Source organism: Amphiura filiformis, chromosome 8, assembly GCF_039555335.1.
Source record: "Amphiura filiformis chromosome 8, Afil_fr2py, whole genome shotgun sequence".
Lineage (NCBI taxonomy): Eukaryota > Metazoa > Echinodermata > Ophiuroidea > Amphilepidida > Amphiuridae > Amphiura > Amphiura filiformis.
Genome location: NC_092635.1, coordinates 51,595,505 through 51,617,710, shown reverse-complemented (window position 1 = coordinate 51,617,710; position 22,206 = coordinate 51,595,505). Strand labels below are relative to the sequence as shown.

Genomic DNA, 22,206 nt, shown 5'->3' with positions numbered 1-22,206 from the left:
TTCTGGCAACAACTGTAGAGTAAAAATTTTTACTCCAGTTTTTGAGATGTTTGGTTTGTGTTTAGCTCACATTGTGGCCTCATGTTTTACATTACTGTATGTATGGTACTAATACTGAAACAAACACTTGTTATTGCACTGACTGTAAAATGGTGCAATATTTCAATGGAAACATGCAGGGATCTTTGAAAACAGTACTGTAGTATTGTTCGTAAAATGAATGTTGTTTAGACAGTAACAGTGGAGCGTGAAAAATACGACTCAAGTGTTAGCTTTTGGACGAAACAACAGTATTAGGTCTAGGAGCATCTGGGTTAAAAGTAGTTTTAATGAAATAAAGATATCGTCTAAAACTTGCCAAATTTCAAGCCAAATTTAACGACGGTTTTTAGGTATTGGTGTTCTCTGATATGGTTTACTTTAAAAACTCTATGAGCTTACAATGTGTATGCTTGCCTTTACGACTTTTCAGTAGTTTCTAATATGAATATTATCAGTCACTATTTTGAAGTGTCTATTTCACAGTAGTTTACAATTATTGTCAATGTTCATTTTTGTGCTCTTCATTTGTAGCAGAGTTGTCTGGGCCGTCTGGTGATTAAAGGATTGGATTATCCATACATGTACACACTCTATGGAAGACAAGACCTTAATCTCCCACACATGGAGTGTGAATTTTAAATAGGGTTGCCTGAATGGGTGACTCCTCTACACACTGTGTGTGGGCAATTAAGGTCATGTCTTCCATAGGGGGTGTATGAATATCAACCGGAATAGCCCAGTTCTTTTTTCTGGTTCCTGGTGCATGCAGGTATGTGTGGAGCCAATTTGCATGCATGTAGTTTGAACCAAATTGAATATCATCAATTATTACTGTATTAGTAAAAAAAATACTTGAAAGTTGTAATTTATATATTTGATATCTCTTGCTCAGGTAGACCCCTGAGAAGTTAATATTTAAAATGAATATATTACCCTATATGACAAGAAATGCAAAAATAAAAGAACAAATCTATAGCATTTATATTGCAAAACTAGAAGACAGTAAAAACACACAAAATTTTGATTAGCATTTTTTAGTGACTAAACAATTTCTGTTTTACCATATAGGTCCAGAGACCTCTGCTCTGTAAATGAAGAACTTCTTTCCACATTGTATCTACTAACATATCATCAACAAGAGTGGGTACAACGACGTGCTGTCTCCAATTGATCTGGATTTGTTGAGTAACTGAACCAATCTGGATTTGTTGAGTAACTCTGAAGATGCTTTAGAAATAGTTACACACTTTCACACTTTTTCTTTAAATTTTGGTCTGGAAGACATTTTTTCATGGGGGGGGGTAAGAAGAGTTTTCGTAAAGTCACCCTGATCGAAAATTTGGAGACAGCAGTGTGTACCCACACTTGTTACTGTAAGTGGTAATTTGCACGGATGTAATTTTTCATGCTCTGCCAAGTTTGAGCTACTACGTTGCTTATTTTTAAATTCACAATTTTGAGTTTTTTTTCAAAACTTACCGTTTTTCGTCAAATAAACGCCACAGGGGGCGTTACATTTTCCCAAGGGGGGGCGTTTATTAGAGGTCATTTTTAGCACGACAATTCCCGTTAAAATCATTAGGTAAGCTTAAAAGTCACGCTAAAATGACGGAACTATGACCTTTTGACACTGACTTTTGGTTCACTTCCGGGTTGCCGATGCAGATTTTCACCATTTATTGCTGCTATTGTCGACCATGTGAGCAACTTGGTAAGCTTACTACACAAGATAGCATGGAAATATCGGAATTTTTGAAACATCTTGGTTGAAAAAAGTGGTGGGGGCGTTTATTTGAGGGGGGGGCGACTATTTGACAAAATACGGTATACATATATACACATTTGCATGTGTATATTTTTCGCTGTAGCTGCATTGCGCATGAATAGCGGGAAAAGTTACGTTCCATGAAAATTGCCACTTACGCAGAGTAGTTTATTTTCTGAAGATTGCAGTGCTGTGTCAAGTTACTTGATTAACATCATCAATTTCTTTTGATCACAAACTTGTATGTATTGTAAGATATTGTATAAATGGTGGCTTGAATGGGGACATTCCAGTTAACGTCCATACACCCCCTATGGAAGACATGAACGTATTTCCCACACATGGAGTGTGAGTTTCAAACGCGGTTACCTGAATGGGTGACTCCATTTGAAATTTACACCCCTGTGTGGAAGATTAAGGTCATGTCTTCTATAGGGGGTGTATGGATTTCAACCAGAATAGCCCATTGATTTAGGTAACAGGTGAATCTTGCCTCATTATTTTGTCTCTCAATGTATAAAACAGCAAAAAAATTTCTAGCATTAAAGGAGACAAATTTGGCTGTTTTTAAATCCCTAAAAAACAAACAATATTTATAGAAAGTTTCATATGTGGATTATTTGTAGGAAACACAAGAAATAGATAGAGGAACACTTCCTGATATACCACATTATCATTTAAATATATAGAATTAATCACAACAATATATGGTGCCTTGTATAGGAATGAATCTGATATGGGTGTTTTAAGTACTACCTCCAACAGTTTTGAGATAAATATAAAGATTATTAGAATATAAGATTTGATTGAACAAAACCAAACTTTGAAATAATGAGTGGCGCTCAAAAAATCAGTGGCACTCAAAATTTCTGAGATGTTAAGTTATGATGGATTTAATGTTCTTTTGTGTATTATCTATAACCTAAAATTACGTATTTAGACAATTTTGGTGTCTTGGGTAAATATATCTTAATTAGCTGATAATTAATGTTTAGAAGAATGCCATTTAATTAAGGATGAGGCTGTGGATGAAAGGAGGCTGTAAAGTACTTCAAAGCTTCTGGGCAAAAAGGTCAATAACTGAATGCTTAATTTCCACAGGCTGTTAAAGCATTCATATATCAAACATTCATTTCCTTTCTTTCTGAAACCAAAAAAGATGAAAAAAAAGCACTTTGGAAAGTGAGATATGCCAATGCCAGCCATGTCGATCTAATTCCAATGACATTATAACTTCATAAAACTACCTATTTTATAACCTCGTTAACAAACCTAATTAATGAATCTATTTATAGCGTACCTGTCCATTATAGAGGCTGTTATCGGCTTTTCAAACATTCAGTAAAGTCCTTTAGAGTATTATTGTGTTTTAGATGAAACATTTCAATAGCAGAATACTTTCTTCTTAAACTATTATACATAGTTTCTGTTCCCCCTTTTTTTTAATTGTAGATATTCCTATATTATATGTATGCATATGAGTGCATACCAAAGCCACATTTGGATGCTTATTCAATCATGTTTCTTGTTGCAAAGTGCACAGGCCCTAAATCAAGTTAGCATTATTTTTAAAATGGAGAAAATTATTGTGCAAGGGACTGGAAGAATAATCACACATATACAAAATATACATGTATGTATGTACAATATAATAATCATAACACTCCCCACACACCCATATCTTCAAATATGTTTTTCTCTCTTAGCTTTGTAGCCTGGCTTGGGCATTTTGTTTGAGCTGGTCTCATCAGGACCCAAGTGTGTCTCCACATGGAGCAACTGTTTAAACAAACACACACCCCTACCATTCACCCACATATTTACATAGGCGTATATGTAGATACCAGAGATTTTATGAAGAAATATCCAGAGATTTACAATCCAAATTATCTAAAGATTAATGCTGATTGCTATAATTGGAGATATTGGAGAAGTGTTAGGAAAGAAAAGGGTTGTTTTAGGGGAGAAGAATGTTTATAGTATAGGCAAAAAGCATGATTTAATCACAAGAAAAATTACAAACCCCACATTCTTTCAGTCCCGTAAAATCATGGCAACCAAAAAATGTGAATAATTGATAAATATAGGTGTATTATAGTAGGTACTGAGACTTAAGTATACTAGTCTTAGGGTAGGTTGGTATGTACAGTAGTTGGTGAATTCTTAGATATATGCATCTTTATAAATACATTTTTATACAGAATGTAAGGTGGATTGATAATGTTCTTGAGTGAAAAGTGAATTACTTTTAATTTATATAGTTCCATTTTAGAACATTTTTATACTTGATAATTTAATTTTAATAAGTTTGCATAATTATAATATATACATGTATGCAAGTAGAACTATTAATAACTATTTAAAAAAAATTCTTTATCTCAAATTCTTTCAAATTATCTTTGCCCAAATTATACTAAATGCAATATTTACCATGTTTACACTATTTTAATAGTACTTTATAGGCTTTGAAGGCTTTGCAAAACGAAACTGCAATTGCATATTTCAATTTAACCATGCACATGAGTCCAATATGGAATGTGCTATTTATTTTATGTGTATATAATAAGCTGCATTGAAATATAAATACCATTCTGAAACACTGGTCTATCAAGTGTAGATAGTCTTTCAGTTAGGCTAGGCTGACTGCATTATTATAATGAGACATGCATATTGCCAGGCCAGTCTACTACATGTATTTAACCATGGCAATAGTAGACAGTCTCATACATAGCAACTGTACGCCTACACATAACCAATGCTGAAAACAAGTTTAATAATAATATACTGTATAAGCACAGTATTTTCGCGCCATAAAATTTTTGCGATTTGAAAAGAAAAATGTTTGTGGTGTGTAATTTTCATGAAATGGATACATTTTCTTTAAGTGTGAAGGAAAAAGAAATATTTGCGAGAATGACGATTGCTTATCGATATCATCCGCAAAATTCGTGAAATTTTCACACACATGAAGATTTCATGCTTTACAAAAATCATGTACTATTAACTGGATAGCATTATACATGTACATTTAGAGCTATCTGGTTGTATGCTTGAACAGTATCAAGAGGGAAGCGCTGATGAGTTATTAATTTGCGTCAGTTGTGGTAGCCTTTGTACTGACAAATATTTGATCAGAAGTGTATCCTGGTAACAAATTTGTTATTCCATTCAGTCATTGGTGATTCTATTTTTGGCATAAATTTATTATTTTGAAAGATGATTTGCTAAATATTATAATCTTTTTATTTTTTATTTTAAGTAATCAATTTGAATTTCATGAAACAATTTTTTTATTTTTTTAAAATTATTATTTATGTAACTTAAGTTGAAAAATAAAAATGTTGAGCTCTAGCCAAATATGTAAATTGTTTAGGATATTACTGCAGCTTTTAAAAACTACAAATCCAATGTGCTTTTGAATTATTACTGGTATATCTACCAAATATTCTTATCATTCAATCAATTTGTAATCCCTATAAATATTCTGATTAAGCTGTATTTGTTAAAGCATTTTATCAAAAGGTATTTTTCTTATTTTTTTTTTACATCTTTAATATTATGGGTTTTCATTTATAAATTTATACTTGATACACAAGAAATAATATTGTTAATTCTATTTTGACCATTATATACTAATCTGCACACATACATGTAAAGTATACCTAAATAAGATGCACGTTCTTGATGAAATCAACCTACTACAATGATGTGTAAGAAAATGAATAGATTCTACAGATGTGAGACATTTTGGTCAATGTATTTTGATACCTCGATAGGACTTGATGTTAGCAAGATGTTTTAAGGTATCAAAATACACAGAAAAAAAAACACCTGTACAATATTTTCAATTTTCATTATGTAGTGGTGATTTTTCTATTTCACATAACCATACTTTATGTGAGCAGTTTATGATACATAACTTGCCGATAACCAAAGTTTATTGTAACGGTTGTTTAATTTTTACTATTAATTTTGTTCAGTACTAACACATTTTAAATGTCTGAAATTTACTTTATGTACAGTAGCCTTTCAATGTTGTTTTTTGGAAAATAACATGTAATAGTTTATTATTTTAATTTATTATTATTTTAGTTTTAGCTGACTTCTGAAACATGAATGTACTATTTGTTAGTGTTTTGTACTGTTAATCTTTTTGGTCTTATATTTTGAATGATAATTTTTTTTTAAACCAAACAAACAAAGAATAAATTTAAACCAAAACTCAAAGAGTTGGTAGACTCATTCATATCAGTACAACTCAAACAAAATTTAAAATACTAGACCAACTCTCACAATGAATGCCTAGTTAATTGTAAAATTGATTGTTTTCAAGTGCAAATTATAATGTGTCTTTCTAGAAAGTAACCAAACTGATCTCTATTAATAGTGGTAGCACTAAGTACATTTGTGGACATGTATAATTCTATTGTTATTATGGCAATCTATGCGACCTTTCTCGCTGACGCTGATCAACTGTTTTTCAGTAATCGCAAACACTTTGCATTGAAAATATTTATCTCATCTAGCTTGAGCAACATGTTTTGTTTGTCCACAGATCCTGGCAAAACCAGGATATGTGGTTTGTCGAACCACACCTCCATCAAACTGCCAACCCACTTGTGTTTTTGTAATTTGAATGAAAACATTCCTCCACCTACTGTATTTTTTCTAACAGATATTCTGAACTATTGTTATTGTATTGAAATATTTGGCTATGCTATATGCTATCTTCATCACAGAAAGGTCCAATGTCACATACTGTTTCTGTAAGCTTAAGTTCATTTTGGGGAGCAGACAGTAGGCCTAAATGAAAAAAAAAAGTGACAGACCAACCCTAATATTTTTTGTTGCTTACATTTACAACAAACAGACAATTTTTGTGCTCAAGCAGAAAAGCATGGAGAGGTTGAATAGCAATACATTGTGTTTGTTGTTGATAGTTTGTTAGAGAATGGTCAAATTGATTTATGTCATGAAGATTTAGTATCATAATTCTCTCTGTGTCAAGTCACTAATGTAGAAAGTGAAACTTAAGAATATCAGAGTGCAATATGAATGAAGATGATTACTTGATTGCTGTAATTTCTTGCAAAGGCTGATAAAATGGGACTTCTGAAAAAAAAAACAAAGTGACTTGAAACGGCGTCAAACTAATACATGAAGGAATTTGGGTACGCTTTTGGCCTAGTCTCAACAACAATCATTTTTAGGCTAGTAGCATCTACTTGAGAACAATGCATGCTGTCTGAATTATCCCATGATGCAATTTGTTGCCATGGTTATCTGGATCATGTGACCAAATGAGGTAGGTGATAAAAACATTTCATCAACATCGCATTTGAATGAAAAAATATTTTTGTTTGCTGTGACATTCTTTCAAGCATTTTGAAAATAATTCTGCATGAAAGTGCATGCTTAAAAAACCTGCACGATTTAATCAAATAAATTGCCCACAGATTTGTAAAGTAAAAGTAAATGTATCTTAACTAATTTATTTTGGTCCAGAGATATGGGACAAATTTGTATTTTATTTGAACAAAACTTCAATGACTCTACCAGCTTTATACTTTAGCTTACTTTACATTTGCATGAACATACTTTACAGAGCAATCATAACCTGCCAAAGTTACATGTGTACATGTACAGTTAAAAATTATTAAATAAAACTTTTGCCATTTTGATAGCATTAGGCTTGCTTTCTAGTTGCCGTTTAAAACTAACCAAAAGAAATATAGACGCATACTATTTATTTCACACCAATTAAGCATATTGCAAATTGTTTTAACTTTTTCATGCATGTCACCACCTCACTTTAAATTAATAATAACTAGATGATTAAAATACAAAAAAGCTATACAAATATATTTCAAAATGGTGATCTTACGCAAATCCCTTCACACATTAATTGCAGTATTTCAAACAAGTGGAGAAAATTTGAATTAGTTTGAAATGAGAGGAATATGATACTATTTCAAGCAAAATAAGACTAAAATTATGAAAGAGATAATTAATACTAGTTTTATCATAGAATTTAAAATAATTTTATACTTTAAATCTTTATCATGTCACTTGAAAATTTGTATCTATATATGGTTACATGTGGTGTCAATTATGATAATTGTGAATCCGCACATTTTTAACATTGTCTTTTTGAATCAAAAATATATCTTATGACTAACATACAACGGTTTCTATGATTCCTTATTTCTTGTCCATGTGTGTTGAAAACTATTATTCCGCTGTCAACATTGATTTTGACATCCTCTGTTGGTTCCAAAAGATGGAGAAAAATACATGTTGGCCATAGGGCAATGGGCCATTCCAGATGAAATTCATGCAGCCTCTGGAAGACATGACCTTAATCTCCCACACAGGGAGTGTGAATTTCAAATGGAGTTACCTAAATCGGTGACTCCATTTGAAATCTACACCCTTCCATAGGGGGTGTATCATGTATTTCAACTGGATATCGTCAGCCTGCTACGCTAATTGCTTAAGTAATTTTTTGTAATTTTAAGAACAAAGTGCCAAATATGGTTCAACCATGCATTTAAACATATATTTATTCACCAATCTTTGCACAAGAACAAATGATAATGATACAAATAAAAGGGAATAATCCGAAATAATTAGGGTAATTAGGTAACTGTTGCATGATTGAACTACATTTTGTTCTTTGTTATCAAAAATGCAAAAAATGACTTGGGTGATTAGCATAGCAGGCTGACGATATATCACAACGAACCAGCCCTGTAGGCATGCATCGTTTTATATTGAAATTTGGTGTTAAAATGTCACACACTACTAAAAAATAAAAATGGTTTCTAAACTTGCCAACAGAGACTGTCCTAACAAAAGTGTTGATACAGCTTACCATATTTGATCTAATTGGTGCCCCATCCCTAATAAGGGCCCCACCTGCCCGATAGGATCTCATAACTATCTAAGCTCCCCCTATGAGCAACATTAAATTGGGCCAAAATCTAAACAAAACTGGAATAAAATTGTCCCGATTCCCAAGTTTAAATGATTTGACCCCTCAATGGTGATAAAATAAGATTCCAGTATCCAAGTTGCTTTGTTGAAGGAAAATCCCCGCTACCAAGCGCCCTCTTTTTTAGGACTTACTTAAGCACCCAAGGCACTAATTAGGTTGAATACCGCACATATTTTCTTTTTGTGGGTTTTTCGTCAGGTACGTATGACATACATTTCTATACCTGTTGTCATTCATGTCTTTGTTGCTTGTTATTCAATGCATGTCTGAGAATCCACAGTCGTACGTGTTAATTGTTATTTTTGTTTGGTTATGGTAATTCCATTTTATCCTTGTTATTCACCATTTCATGCCACAGTAATCAATCACGTGTCATTAATTGTGTCTACTTTGTTAGTTTTTGTAAAATCTGTTGACTGTACGGCCTTTTAAAATGAATTTGGTTAATTTTTTTCAAACCTGATGTTTTGACATATACATGTATTTGCAATGTTTACACACTTTGATGGAATCAGCCAAATTTGTTTTGTGTTTTGGATAACTGCAATTTGAATAAATGTCTTTTAAGGCTATAAATCTCCCGTAGAAGACCACATGCAGTTAAGCGGCCAAGATAGTAAGTGGGTTTTCTTTCATTTTGGCTTATAATGATTAGAAAACCTTCCTGACAGTTGTTACTAATTGGCGAAAACTAACAAAAGTAAAATTTGACCAAAATCGACTATTGGCTTTAGTGGCTGTGGGGAAAGTTAAGTTTTCAAACCATGTGCCAAAAATTGCTTGCACCCGCTCTTGGCCTGCCAAAAATCTCTTGCCCCCCAGGCTTGCCAAAAAATCTCCCCTCCCCCCTTGGCGCATGGCAAATTTATACTCGCCCTGTGGAAGATATTCCCAAAATCTTACACAGCGGGAATATGGATTTTGAATAGAATAGCTAAATTGTGCCAAAAACTGTTGCATATGTTGTCAATGTATTTTTATCATTTGTTGCACACATTGTGATGTATGTTTTTGTGTAAATGTCATGCATGCTGTATCACACTAAACATTCATTAATATACACTCATCTCATACATTTAAATCTTTGAAACCATAGGCAATATTATATTAATATTGAGTAATCGAAGATGACATAAATCAAACATCAGTGGCATACCGGGAAAATTTCTGGGTGGGAGGGGGGGGGGATTTGTGCCGCCGACCACTTTGGTAGTAAGATTCCAGGGACACAAGTGCATGAAGCACCCAAAAATTAGCAATTTTAACTCAAAAAATCTGAAGCAAGACAAAAGAAATGCATATTTGTCTAAATTTTTTGACGATATTTTGAGCCAGATGGGGCGATAAGCCACTGGTCCCACTTCGGATGTGCAGCATACACCAGGGCTCGGATTTCAGGGAGGCCACCAAGGTCATTGCCTGCCCCTTTTCAGTTTTGGCCTTGGTGCCCCAGAAAATTTGTCAAGTTCATTCTTCATCACTTGTTGGGGCCTTGATGCCCTTCTTTGTCTTTGCCCAGAGGCCTTGAAAATGGGTGCCCCCCCAAAAAAAATTTGAGGCCTGGCATACGCACAACATTCAAATCATGCACTTTTTGACTGCTCCCAAACATTGTTAGATCGATGGACCATAACCTCGTGTGATACGTTGGATGGATCAGAGTAGTTTTAGTTTTAGTTTCCATGTGCAACCGTAAGTGGATGCGGTAAGTGAGCACAGGGGTTCCTAGTGATTCATCTAAAATAAGTCTTAAATGATTGATCTCGTTGGGTCTCATGCAAATATCTGGACTAAAGCATCTGCTTCCACTTACACAATGAAAACGTAACTGTGATAGTGACATCATGACATCAACTGTTAAAATACATACTTCATTATTTACTGGAACAGTCCATTAGTCCGAGGAGTTATTAGTCCGAAAAGGGTTCAACTTATGGTTAATGTAGGGCTGCTAAGAATACGCAATTGCATTATTTGCGCCACAATTTGCGTATTTTGGCTCCAATTATGCGTTTTTTTTGACATTTTGAAAAATCTAAAAAAAAAAAAATTTAGTTCTTCTTTTTTTTGTTGCGATTTTTAATATTTTTTTCGCAGATTTGGAGAGTCTCTGTACCTAACATTTTTTATATATATTTTTTTGGCGGGAAATCACGGATTTTTGTGTTTTTTGGAAAATCGGGGTGCGATTTTTGGCCTCCAAAATCGCGTATTCTTAGCAGGCCTAGGTTAATGGCATTAGGATTAGGGTTAAGGATAAGGTCAGGAGGGGATAGGGTATTAGTCAGGTTTAGGGTTAGGTTAGGTTTAGTATTAGGGCTTAGGTGATAGGTTAGGGTTTAGGGTTAGGGTAAGGATTAGGATTTTCAGACTAATGACCTTTTGGGCTATAGACCTGTAATCCAATTTCTACACTACGTACTGTCTCCATATCATAAAATCAATCCATCCATCCTGTGAACAATTTTTGTTGTATTTTTTGTTTGAATACATTTCTACATTCTTATATAATACATTAGCACATTCCCAACATGCACATTAAATAATATGTAGATTACTAGTACTAGTTAGGCCTATGCTATTTTTAGGTGCTAGTTAGAGTATTAACAAAATAAATAAATCAAAATCATCTTTGCACTAAGTAAATACCAAAAAAATATATTTTCAATCAGAAATAATAATTCAAAATGCTTGAAAGTTTGTCAATCCCTAACAAAATTGCCAGAATGTCCATGATTTGGGTACAACATACAGCATTTTACTCGCAAATTTACATTATAATTTTGCAATCTATTGTTGAGTTATGTTGTAGTTGTGCGGTCAAACAAGATTTGTTTATTTCGCCACAATCCTGAAATTGCACGACTTGATACAAAGAGGACTAAAATTTTGAACAAATATGGACATTTTTATATGTTTTGCACATTATGGTCATTCTATCCAAAAAATGATATGGAGGTGAAGTTTTAATGATTGCTAACATTGATAGGAGCCAACTTTGATGTCTACAACAGGGATATTCCAAAGCGATCCCATTTTTTGAAACATAGACGACTCAAGACCTCACATGTAATTGCATCACATGTTCAAACTCTTGATTAGTATGCAGTCTAGATCCACTAGGTGTTGGGACCCCATGTTCTACAAGTGCAAGAAGGATAATCTTCATTCCAATGGGGAAGACACATTCTGCATCAGTTAATTCACCTAGCTACCATGTGCTTACATAACAACTTTCAATCAGTGATGCACATTGCACTTTCCACCACAGTGGGAACAGGAAGGTCATGATAAAAGAAATTTCCACAGATATTCCACTGGCTTGGCATGATGGTGGAAATCTGATCACATTGGAGAGGGAATTGACATGGATTTCATATTAGCAACTGTAGTCATTAACATAACCAGGTTTAATATTCATTAATGTACCTAAAGGTCACATGTAGCTATACACACACCTAAACATACTCACCCCTACTATAAATCAAGCTGTATAAAGACATTGCTATGTGTTGTTATGTAATGTAATGTATATACATGTAGATGTCGTAAGCAATGTGTGCAACTTTGCATGTATTTGAATGGTGTAATAGCAAGGAAATCCTGTAAAGACAATGTAATGTCACATAACTTGTTTATTTTGCTTGATTGATACGGGGTAGCTGTTAAGATCTGTGGTGCCCAAATCACAGTTCTATGTCAATGTGTTGTATAATGATAATAATAACAAATGCATGTATAGTAAAAACAAAGTGGGGCAATCATGGTAGCTCCTACTGCCCCACTTTCTGCAACCCTGCACGCATCTGAGCTGCGACCCCTTTTACAAATTAAGGCTTGTGTTGATCTTAAGGTTGATATAATAAGGCTGTGATATAATATAATCAAACTTATAATCAATTGCAAGTCATTGTCATTGCAGGCATATGCAGGGGTGTGAAATCTCCTCTTTTAAGCTGAAATCCTCTTTTTTGGAAATTTCTTTGAGGCAAAATTTTAGCTTTTTCTATTATTTTCAGCCCATTTTGAGCATATTTCAGTGCTTTTCCTCTTTTTTCCTCATTTTTGAACAAAGTTCCTCTTTTTTCAATGGAGGTCACTCACACCCCTGCATATGTTTCAAGCAAATGTGTGACAGAAATTGCAATAAATATGTATTTGATGCATTTTCACTGCCCCAACACCATGAGATATGTCTTTGGATTGAACAATGGTACTTACTATGATTGAACAATTCAGTCCTATAAATGCCAACAGTTCATGTACATGTAGATGTATAATATGGAAAACTTGTGTATTGTACACAGCTTCTTGGACTATTTCAAATAGCAAAACCCCTTGCTCAACTTTCTTTCAGATAACATGCTTTTGAACAAACAAATGGCTTAGCGGCAGAGAGGCGTATGTCCATTAGCTCCTTTACTTTACGATAGTTTGTGATGTGCATATAAGTGCACTCATACATTTGGCTATTCCAGTTGCAACCCATATACCCCCTATGGATGGCATGACCTTAATCTCCCACACATGCACTGTGAAATTTAGATGAGGTTACCAGAATGGGTGATTCCATTTGAAATCTATGCCACTGTGTGGAAGGTTAAGGTCGTGTCTTCCAGGGGGGTGTATGCATTTGAATGAGAAAAGCTCGTATTGTGTATTCACTTTTACTGAACATGTATGTGCATTGACTCATTGCATATCACAGCCAATCATGTATACAGTGTACAACTGCTGGAAATATGCCCTTCTGCCGCTGAGTCATCAAGTTGTTGTTTAGCAAGATGTCAATAATTAGAAAACATTCAATGGCATCTAGCAGATTCCCATTGAACTGATCAGGAACTGAATCAGAAATTTGTCAGAAACAGGAACTGATCATAAAAATAAAACTTTCATTGGATATCATATTAGACATTACTCAATGACGATAAGAAATATACATAGCATGTTGGACTACCAAAAGGTTGACTTGTTTAACATCTTTTATTTTCAATATGTAAGTTTTTTCAATTTTATTTAGGTGGAAGATCTTTTTTACTCACTCCTTGGGCAATCTCCTGATATGGGTCATTCAAAAAGATGCCGATGGAATCAAGCTTGTTAATTCAATCGGCGATCATTTTACTAGTCTATATGAGGTCCTTGTCCTTTCTTGATCTTCTTCCTACATGTCTATAATTCTGCTTTACATCAGTTTAGCTTGTACTTACAGTGTAATATTTATCTATCTCTTTCCTGTTTTCAATAATTGTTGTTGACCCGTTCTTCAGCAGGGAGTGGCGCCAGCAAGCAGAATCCAACGGCATAGTTGGGACCTTCGTTCATCCGGTCGCATCCCTTCAGTTTAATTAAGGTAGTCGGATACTCATTCCTATGTACATGCACAAAAAATGTACATATGCCTGCTTGTCATGCCCTGGTTGTGTGTAGTGGTTTTTTTTTTCTATCCATGCTGTCGATATAAAGGATCTGCCCAAGTAGAATACAATGTCAATAAATGAAGAATATATCGAGGGTTCAGAACCAGAAAGCTGTAACTCACTATGACCAGTCCTCGCAAAATGAGCCTTGCTTTGATCTTCAAAAATCAATATTTCCTTCACAATGTCTTTTGTTTTTTATTGAATATTGTCATGATTAATGGACTGTATCTTCTATAGTGCCCTAGCAACTTTACGCTCATTTTGTGGGAGCAGGAGGTAATGAGTTGACACTTTCTGGCTCTCAACCCTCGATATAAAGAGCTTGTTTCCAAACCATGTTAAGTCCACAACCACATGTTTCTCATTTACTTGTGTGATACAATCACATACTTTGACAAGTATGACATTAGCAACAATGAGTTGTACCATCAACAAGCCATTATTTACTGCAACAATGCTGCATAACAATATGAAGACTATTGTTCTCATTTGGGAACCAAAGTCCTCACACAGTATTGTTACTGTGCATCCATCCACTGATTGCTTTGTAATGGTGCATCCAACTGAAATTACTATACCTATTGCATCACAATCCATTACAATATCACACAGGTAAATCAGAAACATGTGTTTGTGGACTTAACATGGTTTGGAAACAAGCTCTTATATAGGATAGTAACTGCAGGTAATTAAAGCAAACTCTGCTGTCATAACTGGGGGGTACTCACAAGTTTGGTTTGGGACATCGATGTCCTGTTGAGAATTTGAAAGTGGTCCCATATACTAATTTTTCGAGAAATTTAGACCCATCTCTATACCAAAAGTCAACATTTTGGGCAAAGTGCTTAGGTATATGTGCTTCCAAAAAGAAGACATATCATAGTCTTGATATACCGCATTGGGCTATTCCAGTTGAAATCCAAATACACCTGCTATGTATTAAAGACACAGTCTTAATCTCTAACAGAGGGGGTGTCAAATGAAGTCAGTCATTCAAGTAACCCCATTTAAAATTCACACTCATGTGTGGAAGATTAGGGGGTATATGAACTTTTAACTGGAGAAGCCCATTTCACCCAAAACCCATCCATGCTTTTATATAAACCACCTTTAACATTGTGATTTCATGAGACAATGGAAAGTAAGTACAAACCTTATACTGCCCATGCTGGTTGTAGACAATGGTAAACTAAGCTTAGTTAATTTTCCTCATAATATTTTCTTTGTAATAACTTTTAGCATTTCTACATACGGACAAATGGCAGATAACTAGAAACCATACCTGTGATACACAGTGTGTGTAGTGACCTTTGTGAAACCTATACTTTGCATTGCAAAACTTTGATAAAATCACTCTCTACAGTGGGTATAATACAAAGGATGGGCCATAGTTATCTGATGTTTGTCATTATGAACAAAACACAACAACATTAAGCCATTAATTTGACAGCCCGGCTATCATATACCCCAGTTCCTGTGTCCATGTAACACCCTACCATTATCATTCCATGAGCTAAGTATATGTCATCCAAAAAGGGAGAGGCCCGGGGGGAGAGGCACATCATAAATTTTTGGGTATGTTCCCGGGGATTTTGAGGTGGTGGGTGTTTGGAAGCTGATGGCGTACCAAAAAGAGATGGGTCTTTTGGAGCTGTGAACAGGTAAAAGGGGTCGCTTTTGGAGCTGCTAATAGTCAAAATCAAGGGTCTTTTTGGACTTTTTCTGGTTAAAATCTCCTGAAAAAAATCTGAGGAATAAGCAATTTAGGGGTCTTTTAGAGCTGAAATGATCAAAATCAAGGGTCTTTCAATGCTCTGTTTACGTAAAATGCAGGGGCTTTTCCGGGGGAGCATACCCATACCTCATTTGTGTTGACTGCCCCCACGGCCAATACACGGATTTAGGGTTTCTCTACCGGAAGTCAATTTGTGCCGAAATTCCTTCCCACAATGCAATAAGCGTTTTGCATAACAATAGATACAGTTCGGAGGTTAATCAATATTCTTTGTTATGCAATACGCATATTGCATTGTGGGAAGGAATTTCAGCACAAATTGACTTAAACCCTAAATCCACGTCTTGCACAGGGGAAAGACATTTGAAGCAATTTGCCCAATAGGCAGATAATTTTTTCCTTACCTGGGTGCTTGCTGCCAAACATAATGCCGTTTCTATACCATCTGACATCAGCCCATTTGAATCATCCTGTATATATTATACAATTTTTGTAATAGACAACTACAAGGATAATAAAAAGCTTGTAAAATGTATACAGCATTTTGAGAGTTATATATCTGCTTGTGATCCAAGTCCTGCAAAATTTATGTTATTTATTGTTTTTTCCTTTAGTTAGTCTTTTTCTTTTACTGCGGATTTTATAATTTGGTGATGGGTCTGTAATAACAAATGGTACAGGGTGTATTGCAATGGAATGTGCAGTTGTATCTTTAAAAAAAAAATATTATTTTAAATTTATTAATTTTTGTAAATCGGTGATGGGTGGGTTTGATAACTTTACAATATATGCCTATGTCGTTGTAATATAATTTATTGCAAATTATTTGCATTTTTTAAAGACAAAATATTAGTTATGAATGGTGTGCATGTTATGTAATTGATTTTTGTAGCATGATATATGGTAATTAGGTATGGTAATTAATATGGTTGGTATAAAAGATATTCTAACAGATAGACATGTGGCCATGCAGATAACGGCCTTCTTGTACCAATGCCTCAATGTGGTGATTCATGTGTAATAGAGCTGTATGATGACAAAATAGTCGGCATGATACAAGGAAATATATGGTGCATACAGAGTACCCAGCAAGTACAAAACATTTTCGAAAAAACATTAGCAAAAGGTTAGAAGAGGGTTGAATATGTTAGTCAGGTTATAAAGACCGCAGTATAAAACCTTTTTTATACTATTCAAAAACAATTTTGAAAACTTGCTGCAAATATTCAAACATAATTATGTTAATGACAAACTATTTTGCAAAAATGTGGGCATAAAAATTTTGCAATCAAACATTTAAGAATAACATTTTGACAAAATTGTAAAAGTGTTGCCATTGTGTTTTTTCCTGCAAACCATTTTGAAATGTTTTCATGACCTTTTTTAAACTCAATATTTAATAAAAATTGTGGTGACCAAAACCAAAAAAACATTTTAAATTAAAAACCTGTTTTGTGCATACGGACCTTTGTGTTTGCTGGGTAAGACAACTTCAAATTTCGATCTGTACAGTTTGGATCTTATTTTTTGAGGGACAAGTATCTTGAAAATGTATTCAGACAATTTTGACCATTAGAAAAGAAAGCTAATTAAATCACCTCCGACTTCTATAAATAACTGAAACATGGATGGATTGGATGCAAATGCTGCAGTACTAGCATAAATGGAAAATGAAAGATATAATGGACACTGCCTGGTTTTAAAGCATGATATAGTCATGTAGTGCATGGCTATGCATCAATTATATTGATTGTTGATTAGAATGCCATGGCCCGGGGCCATGGTGCATCACCGATCAAGGCCACAATCGACTCATGCTAATTATTAGATGAATTAAAAATTGATAACATTTTGTGCAAATCAATGGACAGTCTTGATTAGAATACTAGGCTTGAAACCAGATGAATTTGCAATTGGCAGAAACGAAGAAAATGTCATTTTGTATGAACATGAAAAATTTTACAAATTTACCAGGCACTGCGTTGTAGGCATTATGTTGTATTAAAAATGGTTCAGAATTGAGCCAAGGATGATTTTATATAGTATCTTTATATTTTCATCTCAGAGATGTACATATTATAAGTGTGCTTAATATTTCTATTGCGTCATTTTTATGTCATAATAAATCCTAATGCATTAACTAATTTTTTTCAAATAATATAATATTGCACTACTAACCCAAATTGCACGCTTTGCATGGAAACAATATAATTATGTGGGAGGATCCAGCAGTAGTGGTGTAGGTCTGTGAATGAAGTGGGTGTGTTGCTCATTAACCTTTGCAGAATACTAACCAAGCTAACTTCAGCATGAATCATTGCATGCCCACATATGCGAGATTTGGCCTACAACTATGCTCGTGGACCATAAGAAACTGAGTCGCTTTTAAAGTTTAAGCAGTATGGTTCAAAAAAATTATATGTGTCCTGGCCATTACAGTGAATTGGTACCTTAGGGGTAATATTTTGTTTGATCCATTTTCTATGATAGATTTGGTGTAAGAGCACTATAAAGTGTATAAATTTCAATTATAATAATAAAAAGCTGCTCTATAAGGTATGTGATTTATTTATGGTTCAGGAGCATGGTTGTAGGTCAAAATGTCATGTGTGTGAATTATTGCATGTTTGCTGTACGTGTAGCCATCAATCAAAAATAAGCATTGTGTACAAGTTAATCAAAGATACCATTTTAATTCCTGAGACTGCTTTTCCACTTTCATACATAATATATATATCTCTACTAGCAATATGTAATCAACACATTTTCAGATATGAATGAAAAAAAAGAATGGTATAAAACATTATTTGGATAAAAACATTGTTGTTTGAATGTTGACTTAAAAAATATAAAAAGATTTGGAAAATGGAAGCAAACTTGTCACAAAAGTTGAATTAAAAAGGACGAAAGCGATACATTTCATAAAATACCTCTGACAGTATCGATCACCTGAATTCAAACATCATCACATTTTCCAGCAATGGGCTATTCCATTTGAATTCCACACCCCCCTTGAGGAAGATTTAGGGGAACTATTCCACAGAGGGAGTAGGAGTTTCAAATATAATAGACAATTGGGAAACTTCCATTTGAAATACTCATCACTCCAGTTAAGATATAGGTAAGCCATACAGGGTGTATCAAAATGATTGGTACCCATCAATTTTAATGTTTATTAAAAAGCCTACCTCTTCCAAATACGAGGGGGTATCCAAAAGTTTTTGACATCACCCAGAAGGAAAAGAGCTATATTGATGACATTTTGTCAGTGTAATCACTGGTCCTTATGTACATTATGGTCCAAAAATGGTCTCATAATTATGTTTACTTTCTTCACAGCTGGCACTAGATGTGGAGTAGGCGCATAACCTTTTCATGATAAGATCCTCCACTTTCTTGAGTTTCTTCACTGTGGCAGCATTATCAGTAAGTGATGGACGTCCACTTCTTGGCTCATCTGTGAGGGACATGTGGCCAGTTTGGAAATTCCTTTTTCAAAAAGCAACAGTGCCATATGATGGGCAATCATCGCCGTAGATAGCTTTTATTTCATCATAGATTTTCTGAGCATTGTAGGCCTAACCCCGGGCCTAACCCTTCCAATGCAGAACCTTAATCACGCTACGTTCCTCAATTTTCACCATCTTGCAGGTTATGCACCTACTGCCCATCTAGCGCCACCTGTAAAGAAAGTAAACATACTTAGGAGACCATTTTTGGACCATAATGTACATAAGGACTAGTGATTACACTGACACAATTTCATCAATATAGCTCTTTTCCTTCTGGGTGATGTCAAAAACTTTTGGATACCCCCTTGTACACTTTTGGATACATTTGAAATATCCAGAATGTATAGTTTATGACTTGTTTTTGCAATTAATTTACAAATTATTTGGATCTTATGTTGAATTTTGATGCGTCAGGCTCATCCATTATCGATGAAAACTGATGGGTACCAATCATTTTGATACAGCGTGTACACAGGGGGATTGTGAGTTTCAATTCCATTTGAAATGCATACTCACTCTGTAGAAGGTTATTCTTAAATCTTCTACATATGGAAGATATCAAAAGGAATGGCCCAATTGGTTAAACATGGTCTCAAGGAAAGCAGTATGGTACAGAAAACAACAGTTTTGTCTGAATGATGATTTATCTGCATGAACTTTCAAAAAGTATCATACATGTAGAAGGTATATTAATTCTTGTAGTTTAATTTCATTTAATTTTCTGTTGAATTCCACAGCCCAAGAATCCCCATCTCGAAGGATGCCCCTTAGTGCAGTCAGCCCCATCCGTAAAAGACAATCCGGCCTATCCGCAAGTAACAAGGTCACGCCCAATGGATCCAATCCACAGTCCATCGACGACGGTTACGGCAAATCATCTGGAACAGACAGCGAAACACCTATGGTGAGAGGAAAACATCGCCATCGTGCATCAGAAGATGTAGAGACCGGTGCTGCCAGATACGACGAAGTCGACGAAAGCGGCGATTCAAGCGTAAAACGCAAGCATAAGAAAAAGAAGAGGAAACATAAACATAAGCATAAGCATAGGAGTCGCGAGCGTAGTGACGATGATGACGCAACACTAGTGACTCCCAGGTATCATGGTTTGCCGCCACTGGCGGAGTATCGTGTTAGAAGTGATATACCGCAAGATGTAATTTATCAGGCATAAAATAGGAATTCCCATTTCTTTGTTATCCAAATTTCTGTGTGTTTTATTTATTTTTAGCCCATTTTAGAGAGTATTTTTACCAGATTTTACACACATTTTCTCAAAATGTTCCTGTTTTTTCAATGAAATGCATTCTCATGCCTACTATATGTAGCCTTTGTCATTTTCTATACTGTTGCACAAATCGAACCAAAATTCTTTAGAAATAGTTTGGAATAGTTTAAGAGCATAGACCAAAAATGCATTTGTTGTTATTGCAAGTGGTGTATAGAAAAAGGATTCTGCCTTATGAACAAACTTTATACATCGATATATTGCAGGGGCCAAGTTGTTAATTTTAAAGTTGTATGCTTTTTTTAATCCATTCACAACCCGGGTTCACAACATACCTCTTATATTTCTTACTATGAAAAAAAAAACACATGGTTATCATCAAAATTCTGAAACAAGCAAAATCTGGACATTTTGTTTTGAGGAAATTGTGAACTATTTGCAACTCAGGTATAGGTACCCAATGACCAAAATGCACCGTGGTGGTCATTTTTGGTACTTACAACTTTAACCTTGTGCCATCATAATTTCTTAATATTATTGATTATTATTAATATTGCTTTTTCCAAATTAATGTAACATTGCTTGATTTTGAAGTGATTGATCATCCTCAAAAACAAAGGAGCATTTCACATTTTACATAATGTTTTCTCATAACACTTACTACATGATCATTTACCAAATGATTATTTTGGAAGGTATTTTGATTACAAAAACGATGGGACCAATAGAATCTGTGAATATAATTTGTATTTTAAGAAAAAATGTTTTGGAAAAGCAGTATGTTGTAAAATATAGTTCAATACAATGTAAATATGAATTCAGTCAAGCTTTTATTTTTTAATTCTTGTAAAATATGTATATAGATTACATCTTTCGCATATCACTTCGAACACCTTGAATTATGATTTATAGTGTGTCATGAAAAAATGCTTCATTTGACTTAAAATACTAGCACCATTGTGCAAGATAATTTCCGAGGTATATGTTTTTTATAGAAGGGCTCATTTTTCCATACATCAATTTTCAAGAAATTACCACTTTTCTGTGACATAACAACATGTTTTCCAATATTCTGTGACATAGCATGTTTTCTAATGGATAAAAGGGCCCTTTTCTTCCGTAATTAACATCCAAAAGTGATTTTTTTCCTTTATTCACAAAAAGGAAAGAATTTCAAGTGAATATATCCCTGGATAATTTGATGTTCATACATGTAGTGTCAGGCTTATGCTGCCTACACAGTCTAGGCGTTATCGTTTCTATTGACCAAAGTTCAAAGCTTGAGCAGATTTGTGCATGAACTATCATATATGGTCAAAGTGTCTATTATATGCGCAAAAAGTGTAAATAACCTGGATATTGTAATTTATTCTAGGGCACCCATATAAAGATAAGTTTGCCTTCCCATGATGCATTGTTGATATTGTACTAAATCACAGGTGGAACCTTGGTAATTGTTCATAGAACATAAAAGTCAATTATGCATGTTGCAACAAAAATC

At 34.3% G+C, this 22,206-nt stretch overlaps 1 protein-coding gene across 4 annotated transcripts in view; it reads left to right on the top strand.

Annotated features, from left to right (window-relative positions):
- The window catches only part of LOC140159193 (uncharacterized), a 32,737-nt gene extending 11,720 nt beyond the window's left edge, over positions 1-21,017 (top strand). The window contains exons 7-8 of one of the 4 annotated variants that reach the window (XM_072182581.1): positions 14,081-14,160; positions 20,215-20,352. In XM_072182581.1, the coding sequence (XP_072038682.1) occupies positions 14,081-14,115 (35 nt within the window). In that variant the 3' untranslated portion in view covers positions 14,116-14,160; positions 20,215-20,352. Of the gene's footprint in view, positions 1-1,110; positions 6,664-14,077; positions 14,161-20,214 lie in introns of those variants that run through there. The other 3 variants (XM_072182580.1, XM_072182579.1, XM_072182582.1) reach the window with 3 other exon arrangements.
- The last annotated feature ends 1,189 nt before the right edge of the window (positions 21,018-22,206 follow it).